The sequence below is a fragment of the Sinocyclocheilus rhinocerous genome, unplaced genomic scaffold, assembly GCF_001515625.1.
Source record: "Sinocyclocheilus rhinocerous isolate Xijiao unplaced genomic scaffold, SAMN03320098_v1.1 scaffold2050, whole genome shotgun sequence".
Taxonomy (NCBI): Eukaryota; Metazoa; Chordata; class Actinopteri; order Cypriniformes; family Cyprinidae; genus Sinocyclocheilus; species Sinocyclocheilus rhinocerous.
In genome coordinates, this window is record NW_015661574.1 from 393,872 (window position 1) to 417,221 (window position 23,350).

General features: G+C 37.0%; 3 protein-coding genes across 4 annotated transcripts in view; 2 read left to right on the forward strand and 1 right to left on the reverse strand.

The window, feature by feature from the left end:
- Nucleotides 1–1,130: 1,130 nt before the first annotated feature.
- Nucleotides 1,131–8,514, reverse strand: LOC107726359 (CTD nuclear envelope phosphatase 1A-like). Its single transcript, XM_016535902.1, has 5 exons — nt 7,722–8,514; nt 6,238–6,304; nt 5,578–5,696; nt 3,396–3,493; nt 1,131–2,059 (listed from the first exon to the last, which is right to left on the reverse strand). Exons 1-5 carry the CDS (start codon nt 7,824–7,826, stop codon nt 1,999–2,001), a joined length of 450 nt encoding a protein of 149 aa, XP_016391388.1. The 5' UTR covers nt 7,827–8,514; the 3' UTR covers nt 1,131–1,998.
- A 1,484-nt stretch (nt 8,515–9,998) lies between these two features.
- Nucleotides 9,999–18,702, forward strand: pdha1a (pyruvate dehydrogenase E1 subunit alpha 1a). 2 transcript variants are annotated; one of them, XM_016535939.1, is made up of 12 exons: nt 10,000–10,136; nt 10,932–10,952; nt 13,248–13,316; nt 13,869–14,042; nt 14,266–14,392; nt 14,529–14,620; nt 14,726–14,818; nt 15,028–15,183; nt 15,271–15,342; nt 15,589–15,656; nt 17,227–17,335; nt 17,541–18,702. In XM_016535939.1, the coding sequence occupies exons 1-12, from the start codon at nt 10,080–10,082 to the stop codon at nt 17,703–17,705; spliced, it is 1,203 nt and encodes a 400-aa protein (XP_016391425.1). In that variant the 5' UTR covers nt 10,000–10,079; the 3' UTR covers nt 17,706–18,702. The 2 variants fall into 2 exon arrangements, with proteins under 2 accessions (XP_016391426.1, XP_016391425.1); XM_016535940.1 differs by lacking the exon at nt 10,932–10,952 and having other exon boundaries at nt 9,999–10,136.
- Nucleotides 18,703–20,969: 2,267 nt separating this feature from the next.
- LOC107726369 (ribosomal protein S6 kinase alpha-3-like) overlaps nt 20,970–23,350 on the forward strand; it is a 26,106-nt gene continuing 23,725 nt past the window's right edge. The window contains exon 1 of the mRNA XM_016535917.1: nt 20,970–21,365. Within this exon, the coding sequence (XP_016391403.1) occupies nt 21,303–21,365 (63 nt within the window). The 5' untranslated portion in view covers nt 20,970–21,302. The remainder of the gene's footprint in view (nt 21,366–23,350) is intronic.

Below are 23,350 nucleotides of genomic sequence, written 5' to 3' on the forward strand. Positions count from 1 at the left end.
ATATTATTGTATCCATGCTTTACTGTAGGAATGATGATATTTAGATGGTGAGCTGTATTGGATTTCCGTCAGACATATCATATGGTGTTGAGGCCAAATAATTCAATTTTAGTCTCATCTGCCTCAGAATCTCCAAAGTGTGTTTTGGCAAAGCTCAGACTGACTGCATGTGGCCTTTCTTGAGGAGTGGTTTTATTCTTGCAACCCTCCCATACAAGCTACATTTGTGGAGAATTTGTGATATTGCTGTCACACGCACACAATGACCACTCTTTGTCATAAAGTCCCACGACTGCTTCAGAGTTGCTGTAGGCCTCTTGGTCGCCTCTCTAACCAGTTTCCGCCTGGCTCTTTCATCCAGTTTGGAGCGACGTTCCTGATCCAGGGAGAGTCTGTGTTCCTCTTTCCAACACAGTGATTCTGTTCTTTTAAAAAAAAAATTCTGACATGTTGGTGCTATCTTTCACCTGGATGTTATAGGTTGCACTTAAATGCTGGAACAATCTCTTCACCTAAAAATATGACATTTTCACATTAAATTTGTGATTTAATGGAAGTAGTGACAGATATTTTCTTGTGTATTGTGACGTACATCCAGGTAAAATGGCTTATCGGAAAAAAAAAAAAATGTAAGGTGGGACTTAGTTTTATCTATCAGTTGTTGAGTGGACAGAGACAGATCTAAATGTGTGCTTGCAGTCTATTGTACAAAAGTCTGCCCATCACCGGAAGATTGAGTTATGGTATTTTCATTAAAAATCATGAGGTCTAAAAAATTAAAAACATGCATGAACAATTTGTTCACAATAAGATGCATTCAGAAAATAGATAGCGCGAATTTTCATTTCATGTGGACTTCAAAGTCATTTACAGTTTCGAAATATCACACAGAACAAAATAGAATCGAGGATCTATAATTCAGTAAAATAAAAAATTGGTTAAGGGTCTGAATCCTTCACTTTGCAAAGTTTAGTTAATCTAAATTGTAAACCGATAGCAGATCACTCTAAATTGTAATGTAGACATGCATTTTCTGTAAAGCTGCTTTGAAACGATGTGTATTGTGAAAAGCACTATACAAATAAATTTGAATTGAATTAAAATTCCCCCCAAAAAAGTGGAACAGACTGTCATTTCAGTTGTTGACAAAAGGCTCTATTTTATTCTTCTGTTATAGCAGAGTCCTTGTTGCTCAGTGTCACTCTCAGTGGCTGATGTATTCCTATCGAAGAGCATCTAAAAATGTGTCTTCGAAAACCTCTCTGATTTAACCAGAGGTTTCACATATGAGCCATTTAAAAAATACACAGAAAATTAATACCATAAGCTGTAATAATGGACTGTAGTTTTCTCTCCTGCTGATCGTAGTTATCTCTTCCACAGCATACTATTAGTACAACAGTATTAACGGCTCTCAGCTCTTAACATAGAGAACAGGCCGAGATACCCGAGATGGCAGACAGAAAAAAAAGGAGAGGAAGGACAGAATCTTAGCGAGAGAATGAGTGGGATATAAAAGACCATGTGACCATTTGTGCTAAGGTCATACGAAACTAAAAAGACAAACACAGTCATTGAGGAAGTGGGAATAAGTGCTTATGAAGTGACTGGTAGTTACAACCCGTTCACTGATCCATTTCAAAATTGGAATCAGAAGCTTTCTCCCCCATTCACTCAGAAACACTCCATCATGCACATGTTGAATCCAACAACTGTAAGGCAGAGTTTCCATTTTTAAGGAAAAAAATACAAGAAGAAAATGCTGGCCTCTCCATTTGTCTTGAGTTTATTTGCAATCGCTTCTTCATCACGTGTCTTCTCCTTTCTGTCCTCCCATGTCTTCTCATAGCATTTCCTCAGAGGAGTCCATATGACTAATGGGAGCTCACAATGACGAGAGGCTGACAGTTCCAGCACAGGAGAGGCTAACACTTAGCGGGCAGAGCCATGTAAAAACCAGACTGTGACCAGAAGAGAGACTGGCCCTGAAAGATACGATCACCAAAGCCGATGCTGGTGGAGATTTCGACTGAGGACGGAGCGAACATCTGAGGTAAACCTAGAAAGGGAGTGAAAACACAGTAAGGGCAACTTACTGAAACAGCAACATAAGACAAAAGTTCCATAACATATAGCAGTCATGTGCAAAAAATCCCAAACACTTTCACTTGTTTTCTGAAGAGAAATAAAGAAACACACCCGTGGTATTCAAAGGGAAATTTTTTGCTATCAGGTTTGTCAAGCTGTGTACACTGTCACACAGAATGCTTTTTTGTATTATGATTGTAATATTTGACTTCTTGGTCTATGTATACATTCAGACAGATATCTTTGGCAGTTGCGACTGTCTTGACTTTTTTTTTTTCTAGCATTTTGCACCAAGAGCAGCGTGTTTTTAAGATGCTGCGTCAAGTAAAAAAAAAGCTGTAAAAATGCCTTGAGAACCCTACATCTACCTGCATTTGAATGCAAAAACGTGCTTCTTGGTAAGTGTGGTTTGGTGAGGTGCGCTGCCAACAACTGAGGTTGCGCTGACTGCAGACATGTAAAAACATGAGGGTGGTAAGGAATGATCCCAAGCATGTTTGTTCAAAACTGCTAAAGCAGACAGGCTCATCACAGTGGTGAAAACAATCTGGCATCTGTTAAACAAATTTCTGCTAAATAATGCCAGAGAGCAAGTCTTTCAGATGTCTGGTATTATGCAGTTGGCCCACACAGAACATGCACTCCCCCTACCCCACATTTTGTCTGCTGATCATTTAAGAAAATCTGTGGGATGAATTTAAAGGGATAGTTCACCCTAAAATGAAAACTGTGTCATTGTTTCTTACCTTCATGCAATTCCAAATCTGTATGACTTTCTTTTTTGGTGGAATACAAAAGAATATACTTTGAAGAATGTTGGAAACCAAACAGTTTCAATACCCGTAGACTTCCACTGTATGGGGAAAAATAATGCTAAGATATTTATTTTAAAGCAGCACTATGTAACTTTTGGCGCTCTAGCGGTTAATAAACAGAACTGCACACATCCCGCGGAAGAAGATTCCAACCGGAGCTACTTCTCTAAGTTTATGTCTATGGCGATTCACGCAGGTATGTGTTACTCCGCAGCGGTGACGACCCGATTCCACAGAAGAAAGGGTAAATAAATGATGACTTAGGTCAACTATCCCTTTAAATATGGTACCATTATTAAATGAGGGCACTACAATCTTAATAATGGCTAAAAACGGCATGAAAATGATAATAAACATGCAAGGGGTATGTGTAGAAATTCAAAAAAAATTAAGGGTGTTCAAATTGTGCAGAATTTATATGGCATAAATTCTCTGTAGGCCTAATCATGATTAAGAGATTACTATGACCATGACTTAAAGAAATGTTTATACCTCAATGCATCCAACATTGGGAGCAGGTTAAGAAGTGCTGTGTCGCTTGGGTCACTGAACCACGACTTTATAGGTATTGCATTGTCTGAGGGTGAAAACAAATTAAAATGACATTAATGTAGAAACCATGATACATGTTTCCAGGAATCTTTGATATGAATAGAAAGTTCAAAAGACTGCATTTATATATACAGTGGGTACGGAAAGTATTCAGACCCCCTTAAATTTTTCACTCTTTGTTATATTGCAGCCATTTGCTAAAATCATTTAAGTTAATTTTTTTTCCTCATTAATGTACACACAGCACCCCATATTGACAGAAAAACACAGAATTGTTGACATCTTTGCAGATTTATTAAAAAAGAAAAACTGAAAAATGCTCAGTATTTAGTAGAAGCACCCATTTGATCTAATACAGCCATGAGTCTTTTTGGGAAAGATGCAACAAGTTTTTCACACATGGATTTGGGGATCCTCTGCCATTCCTCCTTGCAAATCCTCTCCAGTTCTGTCAGGTTGGACGGTAAACGTTGGTGGACAGCCATTTTTAGGTCTCTCCAGAGATGCTCAATTGGGTTTAAGTCAGGGATCTGGCTGGGCCATTCAAGAACAGTAACAGAGTTGTTGTGAAGCCACTCCTTCGTTATTTTAGCTGTGTGCTTAGGGTCATTGTCTTGTTGGAAGGTAAACCTTAGTTCCAGTCTGAGGTCCTGAGCACTCTGGAGAAGGTTTTCGCCCAGGATATCCCTGTACTTGGCCGCATTCATCTTTCCCTCGATTGCAACCAGTCGTCCTGTCCCTGCAGCTGAAAAACACCCCCACAGCATGATGCTGCCACCACCATGCTTCACTGTTGGGACTGTATTGGACAGGTGCCTGGTTTTCTCCACACATACCGCTTAGAATTAAGGCCAAAAAGTTCTATCTTGGTCTCATCAGACCAGAGAATCTTATTTCTCACCATCTTGGAGTCCTTCAGGTGTTTTTTTAGCAAACTCCATGCGGGCTTTCATGTGTCTTGAACTGAGGAGAGGCTTCCGTCGGGCCACTCTGCCATAAAGCCCCGACTGGTGGAGGGCTGCAGTGATGGTTGACTTTCTACAACTTTCTCCCATCTCCCGACTGCATCTCTGGAGCTCAGCCACAGTGATCTTTGGGTTCTTCTTTACCTCTCTCACCAAGGCTCTTCTCCCCCGATAGCTCAGTTTGGCCGGACGGCCAGCTCTAGGAAGGGTTCTGGTCATCCCAAACGTCTTCCATTTAAGGATTATGGAGGCCACCGTGCTCTTAGGAACCTTAAGTGCAGCAGAAATTTTTTTGTAACCTTGACCAGATCTGTGCCTTGCCACAATTCTGTCTCTGAGCTCTTCAGGCAATTCCTTTGACCTCATGATTCTCATTTGCTCTGACATGCACTGTGAGCTGTAAGGTCTTATATAGACAGGTGTGTGGCTTTCCTAATCAAGTCCAATCAGTATAATCAAACACAGCTGGACTCAAATGAAGGTGTAGAACCATCTCAAGGATGATCAGAACAAATGGACAGCACCTGAGTTAAATATATGAGTGTCACAGCAAAGGGTCTGAATACTTAAGACCATGTGATATTTCAGTTTTTCTTTTTGAATAAATCTGCAAAAATGTCAACAAATCTGTGTTTTTCTGTCAATATGGGGTGCTATGTGTACATTAATGAGGAAAAAAAATTAACTTAAATGATTTTAACAAATGGCTGCAATAATAACAAAGAGTGAAAAATTTAAGGGGGTCTGAATACTTTCCGTACCCACTGTATACAACGTACTTGTAAACAAACAAACGGAAATTTTTTACATTTATTTTATAATGCATATAATGTTAATTTTATACACACACATACATAGATATATAATGCATGTATAAAATTAACTAAGCTAACTAATATATATATATATATATATATATATATATATAAAAAACAGAAATGTTTTGTAACATTATAAATCTACATTGCAATCCCTTTACTGTCAATTAAAAGCATGCTTGCTGAATACAAATATTTCTAATAAAAAAAAAAAATCAGGTTTTCAATAGACAGTAAAATGTGTGAAGTGCTGAGTGAAATACACCCTGCATTTCCCAAAAAGCAGCAACTACCGAAATAAACGATTACATCCATTGTCGGAGAGGTGCATGTGTGTACCTTGAGGATAAAGTCTGGCGGTGTACCAGGCCTCACTGTAGGTCTAAGGACGCCATCATGGTGAGAGTGAATCAAAGTCTCATCCAGATCCAACACCAATATCTTCCTCTTCACCGCATCTAAGCAGCAAACGGTCAATAAGCATCACACACAGTGAAAAGTGGTGATTCAACATTCAGAAATCCTTTAACATCTCAGGTCCTCCAACCTCTCCCAATCCTATGCCAATATGATCTCATGTCCATAAGAATTTCAGCCATGAAAAGATTAAGATCCCTTTCTGAGACTTCTTCCACTCAATCTCTGTAATCCTGATATATATATATATATATATATATCTCAATTCATTCTTGTCTCAATTCATAATCCACCCACGCTACTTGTAATGTACTTGGATGAAAAAAAAAAATTTTCCCAAGATATTATTATTATTATTATTATTATTATTTTCCAGAATGCTTTATAGGGATATCAACTCTACCCAAAGTATAATGTACTCAATTCTTAAAAAACAAAAATCTCTGCTGACAGTGATTTTGATACAACAGATTCTGGTTCACAAATGAGTCCTCAAAAAATTGCAACACTGCATCCAGCTGTGTGGTTAGAAGCTCCCCTAGTGGACAAAACTGCACATAACAGAAGGGTGAGGGAACTTACTGAGTCTGTTTCTGGAAATAGGGGAGAGAGGTAATGTGTCATAACGCACTGTTTGGTACTGGATTATCTGTGGAAGACAGAACAGCAGACAAAGACAGAGCCAGTGATGCACATGGAACAATCATGTAGTCTTTTCCTTGCTCCCAAAATGCACACATTCAGATATTCAGACCGATCGTACAGAGGACCTATAGAGTTCTGGCTCTTTTCATGATCAGTTTCTCTTCCTAATATTGCATCTTCTTTGGCCCTTTCATCACGCTGGTGCAAAGCTCAGATGAGGGCATCGTATAGCAGACATCTATATAGTCACGCACCTAGAATGGCCCCATACTGCCACAACTGGACTATTAATACACCTCCAAAACAGCTGCCAAAAGTTGTCATAGAAGTGTAAGGCAAGTAGAAAAATCAGTGTACTTTTCTTATCTACTTATGTAATGTGACTTTTATGTATAAATAAAATACAAACCGTTTTGTGTGATTAGAATAAAACTTAAGTTAAAAATACAAACTTGTTTTGGCTCAGGTAGTTATGTAAAACAACTCAAGGTCATTTGGTTTTTCCAGAGAAGCCTGGGTCTTGGGTGCATCAATTAGTGCAGTTTGAAAATTATAAACAGATTTCCAACAATGGTGTGTTTATGAAATTATAGCTGTCATGACGTTATGAGATAACTGTATTATTCCCAGCAATTATTAGTAATTTAAAACTTAATTTTTTAACAAAACATTTACAAGAAGAAGAAAACATGTATAAAATGTATTTAATACAATTCTCAGTGAGCGTATTGTACTTTAATAGTTTTGGGTCTGTACCTCTTTTCATGGCAGGCTAAACATATTGTAGGGGGTCCATAGTCCAAAGTAATTAGGACAAACAGCATCATAAACACACTCCCCCGGGGTTACAGAGGCACAGCTGAAGCAGGCACAATCTGAAACCTACTACTGTGCCAAAGTTTCATTAAACTTTTTTTGATACAATGAGTATGAGGAACTTTAACACAAATCAACAATTAAAGCAGCATATAACAAATCCAAAACATATTTCTGTTCTCATATGCCAAGTTATTTTTATTACAGATCCTACAACGACACAGCTGAATAGTAGGCTATATGTTTATTTGCACTATAAAATTTTGCATAAGTGACAGTTCAGTAAATATATTAATATTATCGATTGCAAAAATCTGAACAGGGTTAAAGGGTTAAAATAAACAATATGTCTGGTAACTCTTAGGAATTAGTGCATGAAAACAATATTACTCGAATGACTTAGTACAATAAGTGTTATAAAGATTCTAACATTTCAAAGATACCAGTAGCTGTTTGTCTTTTGAAGATTAGTTCAGTTCAGTTTATTATTTGAAGAAAGGAGCTCATAAATGAAGAAAACATATTATTTACAGACGACAGGTCGGAATTAATTCTATAGAGAACAGATAAACACGTGTTCACATGCCATATGTTGAGTTGCTCACCGTTCGTAGATGTTTCCTGAGGATGTATAAAATGAAACTCCATATTCTAGACGTCACTCCAAGGAAGGTGCGAATCCCGAGTAAACACTGACGAGTCTTCAACATGCTGACAGTCGATGAACGGCGCAACGGTGAACCATAGAAGAGATTCACACTCTCCACTAGAGACCAATGACTTCAGAAGAGCTGGAACTACGGCTACAGCTAATCAGGTCGGCTAACCACTTCCCGCCGCTTCTTTGCTTTTAAAGTCCCGCGAGCGAGGCTAACCAAACTACAGAATCCAGAGACTCTGCTGCACCTGGACCAGCCAGTGTCACAAAACTGCTAAAATGTCAAACGTCTTAAAGCGTGTAGCCACGCACTCAAACCAGCCTCTGCGATCAAGGGCTAACTGGACTTGGATTTCATTGGCAAGGCAGCTAGCTCTGGATCTAGACAGCTCTACAACAAATGATCCCTCCTCGGATTGACGACTCCTGTACTCGACAGGTTCGATGTTAATCTCGAGACCTCAGACAAATGGCAAAGTATGCAAAAAGTCCAATAAGATGCCATCAAATTCGTTTCAGTACATATCCGGGAGCAAACTGTGAGCCGCCATCTGTACTTTGGTTTCGTCACTTCCGAGAAACAACAAACGTGCCCTCAGAGAAGCCGGGCGAAGAGAAGAGTGAGGACAGGGCTTCTGGAGAAAGATAGAGCCACACGAGGAGCCTAATAAACTGTCAAACCATAAACTCACAGATATATTCTCAAATATATTGTTAATAACACATGACACTTACTTTCCTCCGACATAACAGAAGGCCAATATAGGGCGAGCTATGCAATAGCTATAATAGAATAAAATAAAAATAGGAAGAAATCACATTTTTATTTGCTTGATTTTATATATATATATATCTTTTTTTTCTTCTTTTTTCTTTCTTTCTTTTTTCTTTTTTTTTCTTTTTCATTTATAAAGATGCCTCATGTTTTGGAATTTATAGAAGGTTCTGGTTACATAGATATGCTACACATTGAAAAGGTGTATGCTCATAATAGGTGACAATGATGGATCTCTTCACGTTCCACATATGCACATATTTATGATGTACAGCCATAAAGGAAAACAGATCATTTTTGTCCAATCAAATATTCTCCAAATTGAGAATCACCTTCCACCGAACTGCAAGTCAAATCATGGTTCATCAATTTAATAATATAAATATTAAAAAAAATAATAATAATATTTCAGTTGGTCATATTCATCAGAAGTCTCAGTGACAACTCTGAAATATATTTATAAATATTTATAATGATAAATATAACATATGTTTAAACATTTATATTTATTATATTTATATAATATTTATTTATAAATATTCTAAATATTTATAAATCTATATTTAAAAAAAACGATTAAATGTGGTTTGTCGCTGCAAAGATTTTCAGCTGTCCTTCCTGTCTCCCAGTAGCACTGTCTTAGGTGTCTTACATTATGGACATTGCAGTTTATTGCTCTGGCCACATCTGCAGTCCTCAGATCTGCAGAACTATGGCATGTTCACGCAGGTGTTCAGGAACACTGGGCGTCTTTCTTGTGTTTTTCAGAGTCAGAAAGGTCTCTTTAATGTCCTAAAGTATTGTAACCTTAATTGCCTACTGCCTGTAAACTGCTGTCTGAAGTGTTTGAAGGACTGTCCCAAAGCTGCATGTGCAATAATTGTTTATGGTTCACTGAACCTGCATGAAAAACATTGTTTAAACTCTTTCTAATAAAGATCTGTAAAGCATATTTGGATTTTACAAAATTATCTTTGAAATACAGTATCCTGCAAAAGGGAAAACATTTATAAGAAACGCAGAAATAGACCTTAATCAGGTTATATGCCATATTTTTATGTAATTTCATGCATTACCTAAACATTACAATGCTATACACCTTGTAATTCTAAAATAAACGTTAAACGTTGACAAATGTTTTAAATTTAATTATTTGTGTTAGCACACACCAGTAAGTGGGCCTTGCTGGTGGATCAAGGCACTTGCTTTACAAATTGTAAAAAACAAAACAAAACAAAACAAAAAACACAAAATGAGCAAACATATTTATTGATGCATGAAGTAGTGTATGTATGTATGACTGAAAGCAGAATACTACATTCGTGAATCGAGATCCTCGATGTAGGAACCTCAGGAACACGCCTGAGAAACGCTGATGTAGTGTGGGCTCTGGTCAGCAGGAGGCAGTATTTTCAACGGGATGTGCAGCGAATCTGCAGCGGGTGTAAACCTCGTTCACTGACGCTGGGCTGGTTTGTGTGAGAGGAGTACTGAAAGAGATCTGTTTCTGGTTAGCTGTGTGTTAATAGTATGCGAAAGATGCTAACCATAATATCTAACGTTCTGAGGGGAAGCGCCAGCAGGAACGTAAGTATTTTATCTTTTGATTCATAAAATTCGCTGTTTTGTTTAGTAAAGCAAATTACGACTGTTTTGACGGCTAATGCAGGGCAGTCATGCCATGTTGACCTTGCAGGGCACGCAAGGCCCGGCTGACACCCTTCTAAAGACACATTGCTGTTAAATTCTCATGTTGGTGCTGGTTCTTTCACGTCAACCAACGTAGCATTTATTTTTATTATTGATATAAATATAATCAGATATTTTACTATTTGTTCAAAGTGATTTAGCTTGACTAGCTAGCTAAACTGCACTGGGAGGGTAACGTCTAAAACTGGTTAGTCAATGAAATGTCACTGAAATAATAACCTATAATAAAACACTGTATGCTCTATTGCCACTATTATAGTTTGATATGTAAACGGTTTTTCTTGTTTTTGAGCCAACTACATTGGTCTAAAAATATAACAAAACAAGAAAGGAATATTTTGATGTCTTACCCTAGATGTTATATTAAAAGTCACGGTTTTAGAGTTCATATCTCTAATCAGAGAGTAATTTTTTCCCCTCTAACTGTGACCATGTCTAATAATATAAGATTTGTTGACACAATGAAATGAATGTCATTGCTCTGTTGGCACAATAAAATTAATTACATTTTGCAGAACAAGACAAGCATCTTTCATGAAAATTATTCTCTTCTCATCTTCTATTGTTTTCTCTCTCAATCTCTTTCTCTTTACTAATTCTCATGTCTTTCTTTCTCTCTCTCTTTCAATATCACTTTGCTCTTTTTTTACTGTTCCATGGGCTGCCTTAAAGGGAGCCGAACTGGTATCAGAGGTAAGAGATGGTAGTTTTAGAAATGGGCTTATTGACATGACGTCTGTGCCATCTGCTGTTTTTTCAGTTTTTATTCTTTCGGTGGTTATGAACATTAAGATCATTATTTTTGCTTGAAATTATTTCACTACAAAGACTTTCTTCCTCACTTATGATTTTTAGATCATACTCTCTTCCTCACTGAGTTTCCAATCACTGGTTTTGACATATTAAACATGCTTCTGCTACATGCTTTTTACTTATTTCTCAAATATTGTGGCGGTTTTAGTTTCCTGTGTTGTGGGTTTGAGGGAAATAATTCTGCTCTATTTACCCTGGTCAATTACTACAGCTCACATCTTCCCTTTTAATCTCTCTCTCTCTCTCTCTCTCACACACACACACACACACATGTATGTTAAAAGCACTCCCAGTTTTGTCATGAATATTTTTTATAGGACATCAATTGAAACCTGTTTGAGAGATATTGAGGCTTTCTGGTATTTGAATTTGTGATATGATTTGGCCAATATTATATGTCCATGTGATTAACAAAGATGTCAGTATCAGTTCTAAAAGTTGACAACAGCTTTGTCAATGGATAAATTTTTTAGTGAATTCGGAGTAAATATTGCTTAAAATATTTCATGATTAAATTCTCAATTCTCATTATTAAATTGGATGTGTGGATATCGGCATTATATTGATTATCGGGCACTTTGCTGTCTAGATATCAGTATCAACATCGGCCATTTTGACCATTTGAATGTTATCTGGCTGGTAGCCATCAACAGTTGTTTATTGCCTGTGAGTAGCTTAGTGTAGGTTAGCATAGATTAGATTTTTATTGGTTTAGTGCAGTAAAATGTCGTCTTTGTGGTCTCTAAACACCTAAAAGTCTCGTCTTGCTCCTTTAAACGTTCCCTTCTTATGGTCTTCTGAGTCTGACCCTCTGGAGTGACCTGTGCCCATCTTTTTACAGTCCTCCACTCTCTGGGCCATTCTGCAGCTCCTGGCGGTCCAGAGCGAATATGCTAATTTGACCTCTCCACATGACCATGATCTCAACCCCCCTTCACGCTTAAAAGATACACAACCCCACAGTCCTTCAGTTTCCTCTCCATTAACACAGATACCTTTAAACGCTCCCGTAGAATACAAAGCTTTAGGCAGTGGCCAGTCTTCAGGAGACTCGGGACCACATGACAGACCTCTGACAGATGTTGCTTCCTCCGAGGCTATAGCTCAGAAAGAAAGTTATGTGGAACCGGTGATGACTAGTGGTTCATCCACCTCAGAAGAATTAAGCATGGTTACTCTGGAAAGAATATCAGAAAGAGAAAAAACTATATTTGAAAAGATCATCAGTCCCGTTATAGATGTTCCTCCATCACCTGCCCTAAATACAGTTAAGTCGCTTATTAACCCAGCCACCAGTCCAGCACAGTTAACCCCTGCAGTAGCTAACAGCAGTTTTACCCTAACCAGCACAGACCCCCTTGCGTCCAATTGTCCCCCACCAGCCAGGAGCCTCCTGGGCCTTGATAATTCCTTCCCAGAGATCACCCACAGCCTGGCTGAAGAGACTCCCTTACCAGAGCCACAGCTTGCTGTGAGTACTGGCAGCCCCTATATTAAAATACACTGCCTCTTTCATATACATAGCTTAACATTATTTTTAACCCTCCTTATGGAGTATTGCATGCCCCTTCCACTTTTCCCAGAGCACTTGAATTTTCCAGCTCACAATGCTTCAGCCAATGACTCTTCAATCACTAAACAGATTTTTTTTTCTACAAACGTTATTCGTTCTTTGTTACGGTTACATACCTGAAGCAAAAGATCTGTTAAAGTACTCAGCATGTTGGTCCCACATCTAATTGTGGATGGATTCCTTGTGATGTTTCAGTTTTCTACATCCAACCCTATAATCAAAGAGATGTGCAAAGTCAGTGTAGATGATAACATGCACTGTGTCAGTTTTCCACATCTAGGCCTAAGTGTTGGTTTATTGGTATTAGATTGCAAGTTTGTTGATGTAGTTGTTGGGTAAAATTGCAGTGGTTATGTACATCGGATTATTACAGATATATTTCATTGTCCCCTGGCTTGCTTCCTGTTTCAGACAGAGTGCTTTTGACATATTGATGTTATCAATGTTGATACTTATGTTTGATATTAACATCTCAGTTCCTGTCAGATGTGTGTGTGTGTCTGTGTTTCTATGTGACTATTTTTTTTTTTTTACCATCTTCACTCATTTTCTCAGTAGAGGATTTTTTAAATGTATTTTCTGTTATTATTTATGTTTCATAGGGTGCAAGAGTGGTGGTATCTGCCAGGACCTATGCAGACTTTACCCCTCAGGCCACCTTTGATATTAAGGTGAGTTTATCAGATCAGCAGTTACTTAATTTATTATGTAATATATATTTCAGTGCGTATACACTACCGTTCAAAAGTTTGGAGTCTGTAATTTATTTTTTAAAGAAATTTATATTTTGAAAGAAATTAATATAAAATGTATCACAGTTTCCATAAAAATATTAAGCAGCACAACTGCTTTCAACATTGATACTAAGAAATTATTTTTTTTTTTTGAGTACCAAATCAGCATATTAGAATGATTTCTAAAGTCTCATGTGACACTGAAGACTGGAGTAATGGCTGCTGAAAATTCAGCTTTTCCATCACAGGAATTAATTACATTTTAAAATATATTAAAATAGAAAACACTCATTTTGAACTGTTATAATATTTCACAATATTACTGTTTTACTTTATTTCTGATTAAAAAAAAAAGCAGCCTTAGTGAGCAGACTTCTTTCGAAAACAGTAAAAATCTTACTGACCCCAAGCTTTTGAACTTTTGTACTGTGCATTTTACTGTATCTTAATGCATTTGAAAGCTTTTATGTATTTTAAATTTTTTGGCAGAAATGTGACTTACACAAGCTGGAGGAAGGCCCACCACTGCAGGCCATGCTTTCAAGAGAGGAGGGGCTTCAGTACTACCGCACAATGCAGACCATGAGACGCATGGAGCTCAAAGCCGATCAGCTCTACAAGCAGAAGATCATCAGGGGCTTCTGTCACCTTTATGATGGACAGGTGCCACATGCACTGCAAACACACAGACATCATATTTACAAGCAGAAGATGATCAGAGACTCTTTCATTTCTAAGCACTCACTTTTGCCAGTGCAAAATAGTCAAATTTAATATTATTATATGTTTTGATTCACATGGTTGCAAACGTCATTTGTAATTGGTTCAAATGTTGACAACTTGGTGGAGACAGAAACACTTACAAGTACATTGTGTCCTCTAACAGGAAGCGTGTGCGGTCGGTATTGAGGCAGGTATTAATCTATCAGATCATCTTATCACAGCGTATCGTGCCCACGCGTACACTCTCACTAGAGGGGGCACCGTTCGTGAGATCATGGCAGAGCTCACAGGTGAGAACAACAAAACCGATAGTTTAAAGTTGTGATCTCTTATAAATTTATCTTTTATTTTTTTTATTTGTTTGTTTGTTTGTTTATCTATTTGTTTATTCTATCCCTCTTCTATGTGTCTCTATTTCTCCATCAGGCCGTAGAGGAGGTATTGCTAAAGGAAAGGGAGGGTCTATGCATATGTACACTAAAAATTTTTATGGAGGAAACGGAATTGTGGGAGCTCAGGTACTTTAAATGAATCGACTGGAGTCCCTTATGAATAGAGAGCTGGTATCAATACTGATTAAGTATTAAAAATAACTATTTATATTTCACACATGTGTATCCCAGGTGCCTCTTGGGGCAGGTGTAGCGTTGGCCTGCAAATACCTGGGCAAGAATGAGCTGTGTGTCTGTCTCTATGGTGATGGTGCTGCAAATCAGGTAAGTCACTTCTACGCAACAGTCAAGTGTTCACCCGCTGCAAGTCCTAATGACTGATTTAGCTACTTGCTAATAACATTTCACACAGATCTGTCTTCTGTGCTGTCCATGTACTGCTTTACCTTACCTTCTAACTTGTGCATTATGATGGGTCTGTAGCAGTGGTTGTACAGGGAGGTTTCACACATACTTTTGCACTGTTTCTGCAGGGTCAGATCTTTGAGACGTATAATATGGCATCCCTGTGGAAGCTGCCCTGCATCTTCATTTGCGAGAATAACAAATACGGCATGGGTACTTCTGTGGAGAGAGCAGCCGCTAGTACTGACTACTACAAGAGAGGCGATTTCATCCCTGGATTGAGGGTATGATGCAGGATGGACACTTCGTCGTGCTTTTACTTGTGCCTGAATTTACCCTTTATGTCAGAATATCTTTCTCTGGCATTGTAGGTGGATGGCATGGACATTCTTTGTGTAAGGGAGGCCACCAAATTTGCTGCTGAACACTGCAGATCAGGAAAGGTGAGCTCTGGTTAGAGTGATGTCAAATTGTAGGGATGGAAAAAAATATTATTAGCTCTGTTGGGAAGTATGATATTTGAAGATGTGTTTTATGCACAGTATTTATATGGGCAATTCCACAGCGGCAACGAAAGAATAATAGATAATCGTTAAACTTCTTATAAAATATTTTATATTTGCAGATATGCTCATAGGATACAAGCAGTTATGTAGCAATAATAAAACACCTGAAATTTATATTCATAGGGTCCCATTCTGATGGAGCTGCAGACCTATCGTTACCATGGACACAGTATGAGTGACCCAGGAGTCAGGTAATATTTTATATAATCTCAACCAAAGCTCACCATTGCTTTGAGCAACAAGCAGTCTTCCTGGATTATATTTAGACGAGCGTAGGTACAAGAGGTCTTCGTTATACAGTGAACGACACCTTTTAGTAACTGAAATACATGTGTTTTTATATCTAAACTGCTTTACTATTCAAACTGGGTAACATACTTTATCATTCAAATGTTTGGAGTCAGTGAGATGTTTAAAAAAAAAAAAATGTTTTTGAAAGAAGTTTCTTAAGATCACCAAGTCTGCATTTATTTGATTAAAATACAGTAATATTGTGAAATATTATTACAATTTAAAATAAGTTTTCTATTTTAATATATTTTAAAATGTAATTTATTCCTGTGATGGCAAAGTTGAATTTTCATCAGCCATTTCTTCAGTGTCACACGATCCTTCAGAAATCATTCTAATATGCTGATTTGGTGCTCTTGAAACATTTCTTATTTTTTAACATTTCTTATTCAGTGTTTAAAACAGTTGTATTGCTAAATAATTTGTGGGAAAGATGATACAGAAAATTCAAAATGATTTGGAATAGACATCTTTTGTTACATTATAAATGTTTCTACTGTAACTTTTGATAAATGTTATCTGTCCTTGATGAATAAAAGGATCAATTTCTTTAAAAAAGAAAAGAAAAAAAAGTGTATTTGGCATAGCTCTACTTACTATCACTGAACTAGAGGTCTTCTCGGGTCCTAAAATCTGTACCCGACCTGAATCAGTTCTTACCCAAACCCGACATGCATTATTTATTTTTAAAGAAAAACCCGATAAAATTAGACCCGAGTCCGACCCGATGGCATTTATTTTCGAACAAGACTGTACCTGAACGTAAATGCATTGACGTGTGCACAGCCTGCAGCCCCGCAGTCAGTAGAGAAAAATCCCGGTGTCCTGCTGACTGATTTGGCCGCTTCTCCTTTGTTTTATTTAATATTTATTTAATTTATTATTACTTTATATTATTACCTGCCTGATGGATACAAGTTATTTCTGAGTTTGGCTTTCAATTGTGACCAGTGGATTGGAAAAATAAACGCGATAGCTCGATAAAAATTAAATCAATAGCCTAATAAATCATGGAATTCGCTAGTGTTGTCTGTTCTGCAGTGCTATTTACCTCATCCCCGGTGAAGGGATTCTGCACACAAAAATGAAAAGCACTGCCCTGCATGAAGACGCACCGTATGAGTTTCTGTGTGCTAGGTTACAAACGTATGTTCCTTTTTTTACGCGTGTTTAACACGCAGGTACGTTAAAGGGATTGGCTTTTATCGGGTCCATTTGGAAAAAGCACATTTATTTTAAATTACCCGAGACACGAGGCAACTAATACCTCGACCCGTGTCCGAGGCACTCGTCAAAGTTTTGGACCCGAACCCACTCAGGTCTCGGATCTAAGTGGACCTGTGAAGACCTCTACACTGAACCTCATTAAAACAACTGCTGATTGTTTTTCTATATACCTAATGTTTTTTTCTATTAGTGCTCCTCCCCATATGTGACAACCTTTGCTCTTCTTATCTACTGTTCCCATAGTTACCGCACGCGTGAGGAGATCCAGGAGGTGCGCAGCAAGAGTGACCCCATCTCGATGCTGAAGGATCGCATGCTGAGCAACAACATGGCCAGCGTGGAGGAGCTTAAGGTGAGACTGCACATACTCACGAGAGACAGACTGAAGTAGGACACAATCATTGAGACAGTCACAGTTCACTTGAGTGTGAATTTTCTGAGTCAGTCACATTGGTGTATAAGGATATGGATTAATCAGTTATACTGAAGAATGCGAGTTCTTCGTGCTGGAAGATGGACATTTCTGCAGTTTCACTAAACACTGACACCTTTTACAGGAGATTGATGTCGAGGTAAGGAAGGAGATTGAAGATGCCGCTCAGTTTGCCACCACAGACCCTGAGCCTCCACTGGATGATCTTTGCAACCACATCTTCTACAATAACCCTCCTATGGAAGTGCGTGGCACTAACCCCTGGACCAAGCTCAAGTCTGTCAGCTAAATTGCCTTCCTTATCATCCTAAGTCCCCGCCTCTTCCTACCAGTTGACCCTCTCCTGTTGAAGCTCACAGAAAAATATGATCACCTCCACTATGGCTATAGATTTCATAGACAGTTATTGGGAAACTCAGCCAAATCTCTCAGCCACATTGTGATAAGTTGCTTCATTTCACATTTTATCATTGGCTTGTTTTCTTGTTGTCTTCATCAACTACAATACTGACCCTGACTATAATTTTAAAACCTAGATATTTTTTCATCTTATATTGGAAATATATGTCATAAATAAATAATGTAATGCGCGCACACACACACACATCAGTTTATATATCAACGAGTGTGTTTTGACTGAGGTGTCTGTGAAATGCAACCATTTTGCAGTTCTAATTTGACAAAATATTTAAAGGGAAATGTTTATTAACATTTATAAATTGTAAATCTGTGGCCATATTACAAAAAGTTTGTGTGATATCTATGGGATCTAAAATAGGATATTTCATTTCGGTTGTTTCTTAACACTCTGCCAATTCAATCAAGTGTTTGAGTGTTTAAACAAAAAATGCAAATGAAAACTAAGATGAATAAGATTTAAATTAAACACAGCTTAAAATGTTGCTTTAGAATGGGAAAAGGTTCATAGATGCTTACCCTTTCACTCTCTTGAACTTTTATTTAAAACTGGGTTTTTGTTGTCATGTGTATATATTATGAAAAATTGCTTTTGTTACAAACAATGTTACTGGGGATATAACTTCACATTTGGCAATTCCAGTGTATTAATGGTTGTTTTAATAGAATTTGTTTAAAATCTCTGGTAATTGGGAAAGTAACAATTGTTGCAATAGATGTTAGGATGCTGTTGAGATGTTAAAGGGGGCATCGGGGTCACAGCTTAAAACGTTTGCTGTATTGGCCAGGATGAGTCAACAAGATCAGGCAATGTATGTGTCATCCAATGTGGTCTTTATACCATACAACAACAAATAAATATTTCAAATACAAACTTTTGTTGTGAGTGGATGCCTTTGTTGTTCTACATTTTGTTAAACATTCCTTATCCTTAAGCCTATCATATTTGATACATGGTCAAAACATGGAGAAAAACCTGCTTTACACAATCTACATGCCTTCTGACGTCTGATTGACAGGTTATACTTTTTAGCACGTAAAAAGCCTTTTAGTACAATTCTACAAATATCCCCCTTCCCTTCATCTTGTTAAACATGTAAAGCTTTTTTTTTTTTTTCCCCAAGTAAACAAACTAAAAAAAAGCTTTTACATTGTTATAAATTTTTCAAGATGAGTACTTACTGGTCTGAAGAAGCAGTTTGAGTTTACTTGATTATCTGTACATCTTTATATATATATGTATATATATGTTTTTAACATATATCATGTTAAAATGTATCACATCCTCCAAGCTGTTAAAACTAGATACTTTACAGAATTTAAAAATCGTCTTAAGGCATTACTTTGAGATACTGAGTAACTGATATTTATATGCATTTTTTTGTAAGTAGTCTGCTATTCTGTTATAAAAATCTCATTGATTTACATCACAAGCTATCAGAATTTCATCTAATAAATTCTATTTATATTTTCTATTACATATTTTCACTCTCTTTGGATCTTTGAATAACATTGTGATGTTTCTTCCTCGCGTGGAGCTCCATAATCTTAAGTCACAATATATTTTCCATGTAGGCTATGTATCAAATATGAAACAAAACATATATGCAAACTATTTTTAAATGCATATGTCTTGACTAAATTTAACTCTTCATTAAACTCTGCAATTAAAAAAAGGAATTCTTACTATTATTATTTTATGTTAGGTTTTACAAGGTTGAAGACAGCATGAATTGGGGAGCTCACACAGCTATTAATACTGAAGGGACCATAACAAATAATTAAATATTTCCCATTAATGTGGCATGTGAGCAAGAAATTAGCTCTTATTTATATGCATTTTTTTGTAAGTAGTCTGCTATTCTGTTATAAAAATCTCATTGATTTACATCACAAGCTATCAGAATTTCATCTAATAAATTCTATTACATATTTTCACTCTCTTTGGATCTTTGAATAACATTGTGATGTTTCTTCCTCGTGTGGAGCTCCATAATCTTAAGTCACAATATATTTTCCATGTAGGCTATGTATCAAATATGAAACAAAACATATATGCAAACTATTTTTAAATGCATATGTCTTGTCTAAATTTAACTCTTCATTAAACTCTGCAATTAAAAAAAGGAATTCTTACTATTATTATTTTATGTTAGGTTTTACAAGGTTGAAGACAGCATGAATTGGGGAGCTCACACAGCTATTAATACTGAAGGGACCATAACAAATAATTAAATATTTCCCATTAATGTGGCATGTGAGCAAGAAATTAGCTCTTTATTTGTAGGATTAAAGAACAATCCTCAAATCAGCTTTTTTCTAAGCCCTCTGGTACTGCTGGATGAGTTTTTATCAGCTGTGCTGTTGTGATTTCCCTCCATCTGCAGTTTTTTTTGCTTGTGCACTTCATTTATTAAAAAAGTGCCACATGTGTGTGTTTTTCTTATGGAGGACTTAATAGATCAAAACATGTGGATGCTACGCAGGGAAAAGAGATTTAAACAGATTTTATGATCAAAGGATTTACAGGTGCAGCTCAATAAATTGTCGTGGAAAAGTTAATTTATTTCAGTAATTCAACTCAAATTGTGAAACTTGTGTATTAAATAAATTCAATGCACACAGACTGAAGTAGTTTATGTCTTTGGTTCTTTTAATTGTGATGATTTTGGCTCACATTTAACAAAAACCCACCAATTCACTATCTCAACAAATTAGAATACTTCATAAGACCAATAAAAAAAAACATTTTTAGTGAATTGTTGGCCTTCTGGAAAGTATGTTCATTTACTGTACATGTACTCAATACTTGACTTCAGTCTGTGTGCATTGAATTTATTTAATACACGAGTTTCACAATTTGAGTTGAATTACTGAAATAAATGAACTTTTCCACGACATTCTAATTTATTGAGATGCACCTGTATGTTCTACATAATCAGAAATGAAGCACAACCGAGGATCCTCCAACGTGATTCAGACTGCCTTGTACAAAAAGCAGCAGAGATGATAAAGACTCTGAATAGGCGATATGAAAAATACATTTAATATCTCAAGATATCATTCCTTGACCAAATTAAACTACCTGAGGACTCATGGCATGTACTGTGCATGGTGTGTAAAAAGTGGGTGGCCACAGCGTCCCTCGCTCTATGACGCATGGTGACGTTTCCTCCAGCCTCGTTCTGACAGACAGGTGAACAAACGGGGCGACGACGCCATGTTGAGCGAAAACGGAAGTGTATTCCTCTGCTGTTAAAAACATCTTTTGAATTTTTGCCAAGAGGAACCGGACACTTTAGAAGTAAAAAGCTACCCAGAAGGCAACTGAACTGAATTCTTCTTTTATTTACGTTTACAGTTAGGGACCATCCTCTTTGTGGGACTGTTTTAGTGCAACTTTACACTGACTGACAGCGTCAAATCACTTCACGGTGGTTGATCGTAAGTTATAGATCGGGACTTGAAGATGCCGCTGGCGCAGTTTGCAGACCCCTGGCAGAAGTTGCCGGTGGGGCATATGGAGAATGAGGTAGGTTATGTTACGTTTAATCAAGGAGTGTTGTTACGCGGTGATTGTGTGAGATAACATTTAATCCGATACTTCGTGCCACGGAGGAATGTCAGTGGACAGTCTTGAAGTGCATACTTGGACTAACGTTACTAGTTTACAATTTGCAAACGCTGTATTCAAACAAAAGGTTTGCGCTTTTGAGTTTCGCTACTTTTCAAACTCAAAACTCAAACTGAAATACAAAAAAAGTGCGTGCTTCATAGTTATAAGTCGACATTAAAATGCAACGAAGTATTAAAAGCGATATTACGTGTTTCTTTTAAATGTTAACTTAGACATTTCATTGGACCAAAGTGCCTAGTTAAGTTACTTGGTAAAGCTGGAGAATGTGTAAGCCGTCGAAGCAAGACTTGACCAGACAAGCCCAGTACGAGTGTGTGTGTGGGTGTCTGTTCGATGCAAGTTTATTTGTTCATTGTTACTTAAAATGGACACTTGCTTGCTTTTTGTAGCTGTTTGAAGTTTGTCTTAAGTACGCATTGGGTAATAAGTACAGGGTGGGGAACTAACGTCTTATAGACTGACTGACAGGCATTTTCTCAAAACCCAGTGAGCTCTCAACATACATAGACAGCATTTTTGGGCGTCACAGGCATGCCAAAAAATGCCATAAATGTGCAAAATATAAGATTATGATACCCCCAAATACTGTCTATGTAGGTAGACGGCCCATTAGGTTTTGAGTCACGGCCAGTGTGTAACTTAGATTATGAAACAACTGCATTTTTGCATTCTGGACCTGTGCTGGCTGTTATGCTCTAATCGAATTTGATCAAATTAGACTTAACATTTTTTTCCCTGCAGGCTTGTATGTTTCTGTCTGTGGATTACATTTTAATATTTTTTCCTTTTTACTGTGAAATTATCTGGATGAGATATTAAATATACCATTTAATTAAATGGCCCTACTAATCCTAAATTAAAATACATAGAACTGTGCATATTATCCAAATCAGCATATTAAAATGCTTTCTGGCACTGAAGACTTAAGTAATGGCTGCTGAAAATTCGGCTTTGTCATCACAGGAGTAAATTACATTTTAAAATATATTCAAATGGAAAGCAGTTATTGTAATAATAATTTACAGTATTACTGTTTTACTGTAATAATGCAGCCTTAACAGACTTCTTTAAAAAAACATAAAAAATCTTACCGCCCGAAACTTTTGAACAGTAGTGTGCATACTGTATGAATATTCAGTGTATTGAAAAATTTACAGTGCAGAGTTCTAAAACTGCTTGTATAATAAACAGATATGTCATGCAAAAAGATACAATTTGTGTATTAAATATATCAGAACCAAACGATCTAATGGGTTTCAAACCACTCTAGTGATGATCCATAAACTATTTAGAGTATATATTATTATGATTATATAACTTTCTGTATGGCTCCAAATACATGCTTACTCCAGGGGACGATTACACGTGCTGTTGCCTTTATGATGAATATGTCATCTGAGTTTCTAAATAGTAACTGGTATTGTCTCTCTTACACTGTTAGCACTCTATCCTGTCCTACTCTTTCCCTAATTAACTTCCCTTTGATCCTGGCTAATCCCTTGGTCTGAAAATAGCCATCCTATGCTGCTTTCTTTTAGTTCCCTGTTTATGTGTGGACCTATAAATAATCACTTAGTCTGTGACTGTATGTAAACAACAATCTTCCACACTGCTATTTTACTCTTATGTCAACACATGGTCAGATGATTTGACTTTGCATATAGTCATTATCCCTCATGGAGCCATTATATTTACAAATTACAATAATAGAGGTTTGCAACAGTCATTTAAAAATAAACCTTCTCAACTTAACAGACTGTATTTGTGATTTCCTGTACATCTTTCCTGTTCCTGAAGACCACTTTATGTTTTTTGGTTATTGTTGACTAGGGATATGCCGGTATCAAATTTTCATGTTGCGATTAATTGCTAATGCTTTT

Excerpts from the sequence above, each read along its gene's own strand:
- LOC107726359 (XM_016535902.1), bottom strand. The coding sequence starts at position 7,826 with ATGTTGAAGACTCGTCAGTGTTTACTCGGGATTCGCACCTTCCTTGGA. Across the intron at positions 5,697-6,237 it reads TATTTCCAGAAACAGACTCA|ATGCGGTGAAGAGGAAGATA; the intron begins GTAAGTTCCCTC and ends TTTGCTGCTTAG. Across the intron at positions 2,060-3,395 it reads CCAATGTTGGATGCATTGAG|GTTTACCTCAGATGTTCGCT; the intron begins GTATAAACATTT and ends CTCCCTTTCTAG.
- pdha1a (XM_016535939.1), top strand. The coding sequence starts at position 10,080 with ATGCGAAAGATGCTAACCATAATATCTAACGTTCTGAGGGGAAGCGCC. Across the intron at positions 13,317-13,868 it reads AGGCCACCTTTGATATTAAG|AAATGTGACTTACACAAGCT; the intron begins GTGAGTTTATCA and ends ATTTTTTGGCAG. Across the intron at positions 15,657-17,226 it reads ATGAGTGACCCAGGAGTCAG|TTACCGCACGCGTGAGGAGA; the intron begins GTAATATTTTAT and ends CTGTTCCCATAG.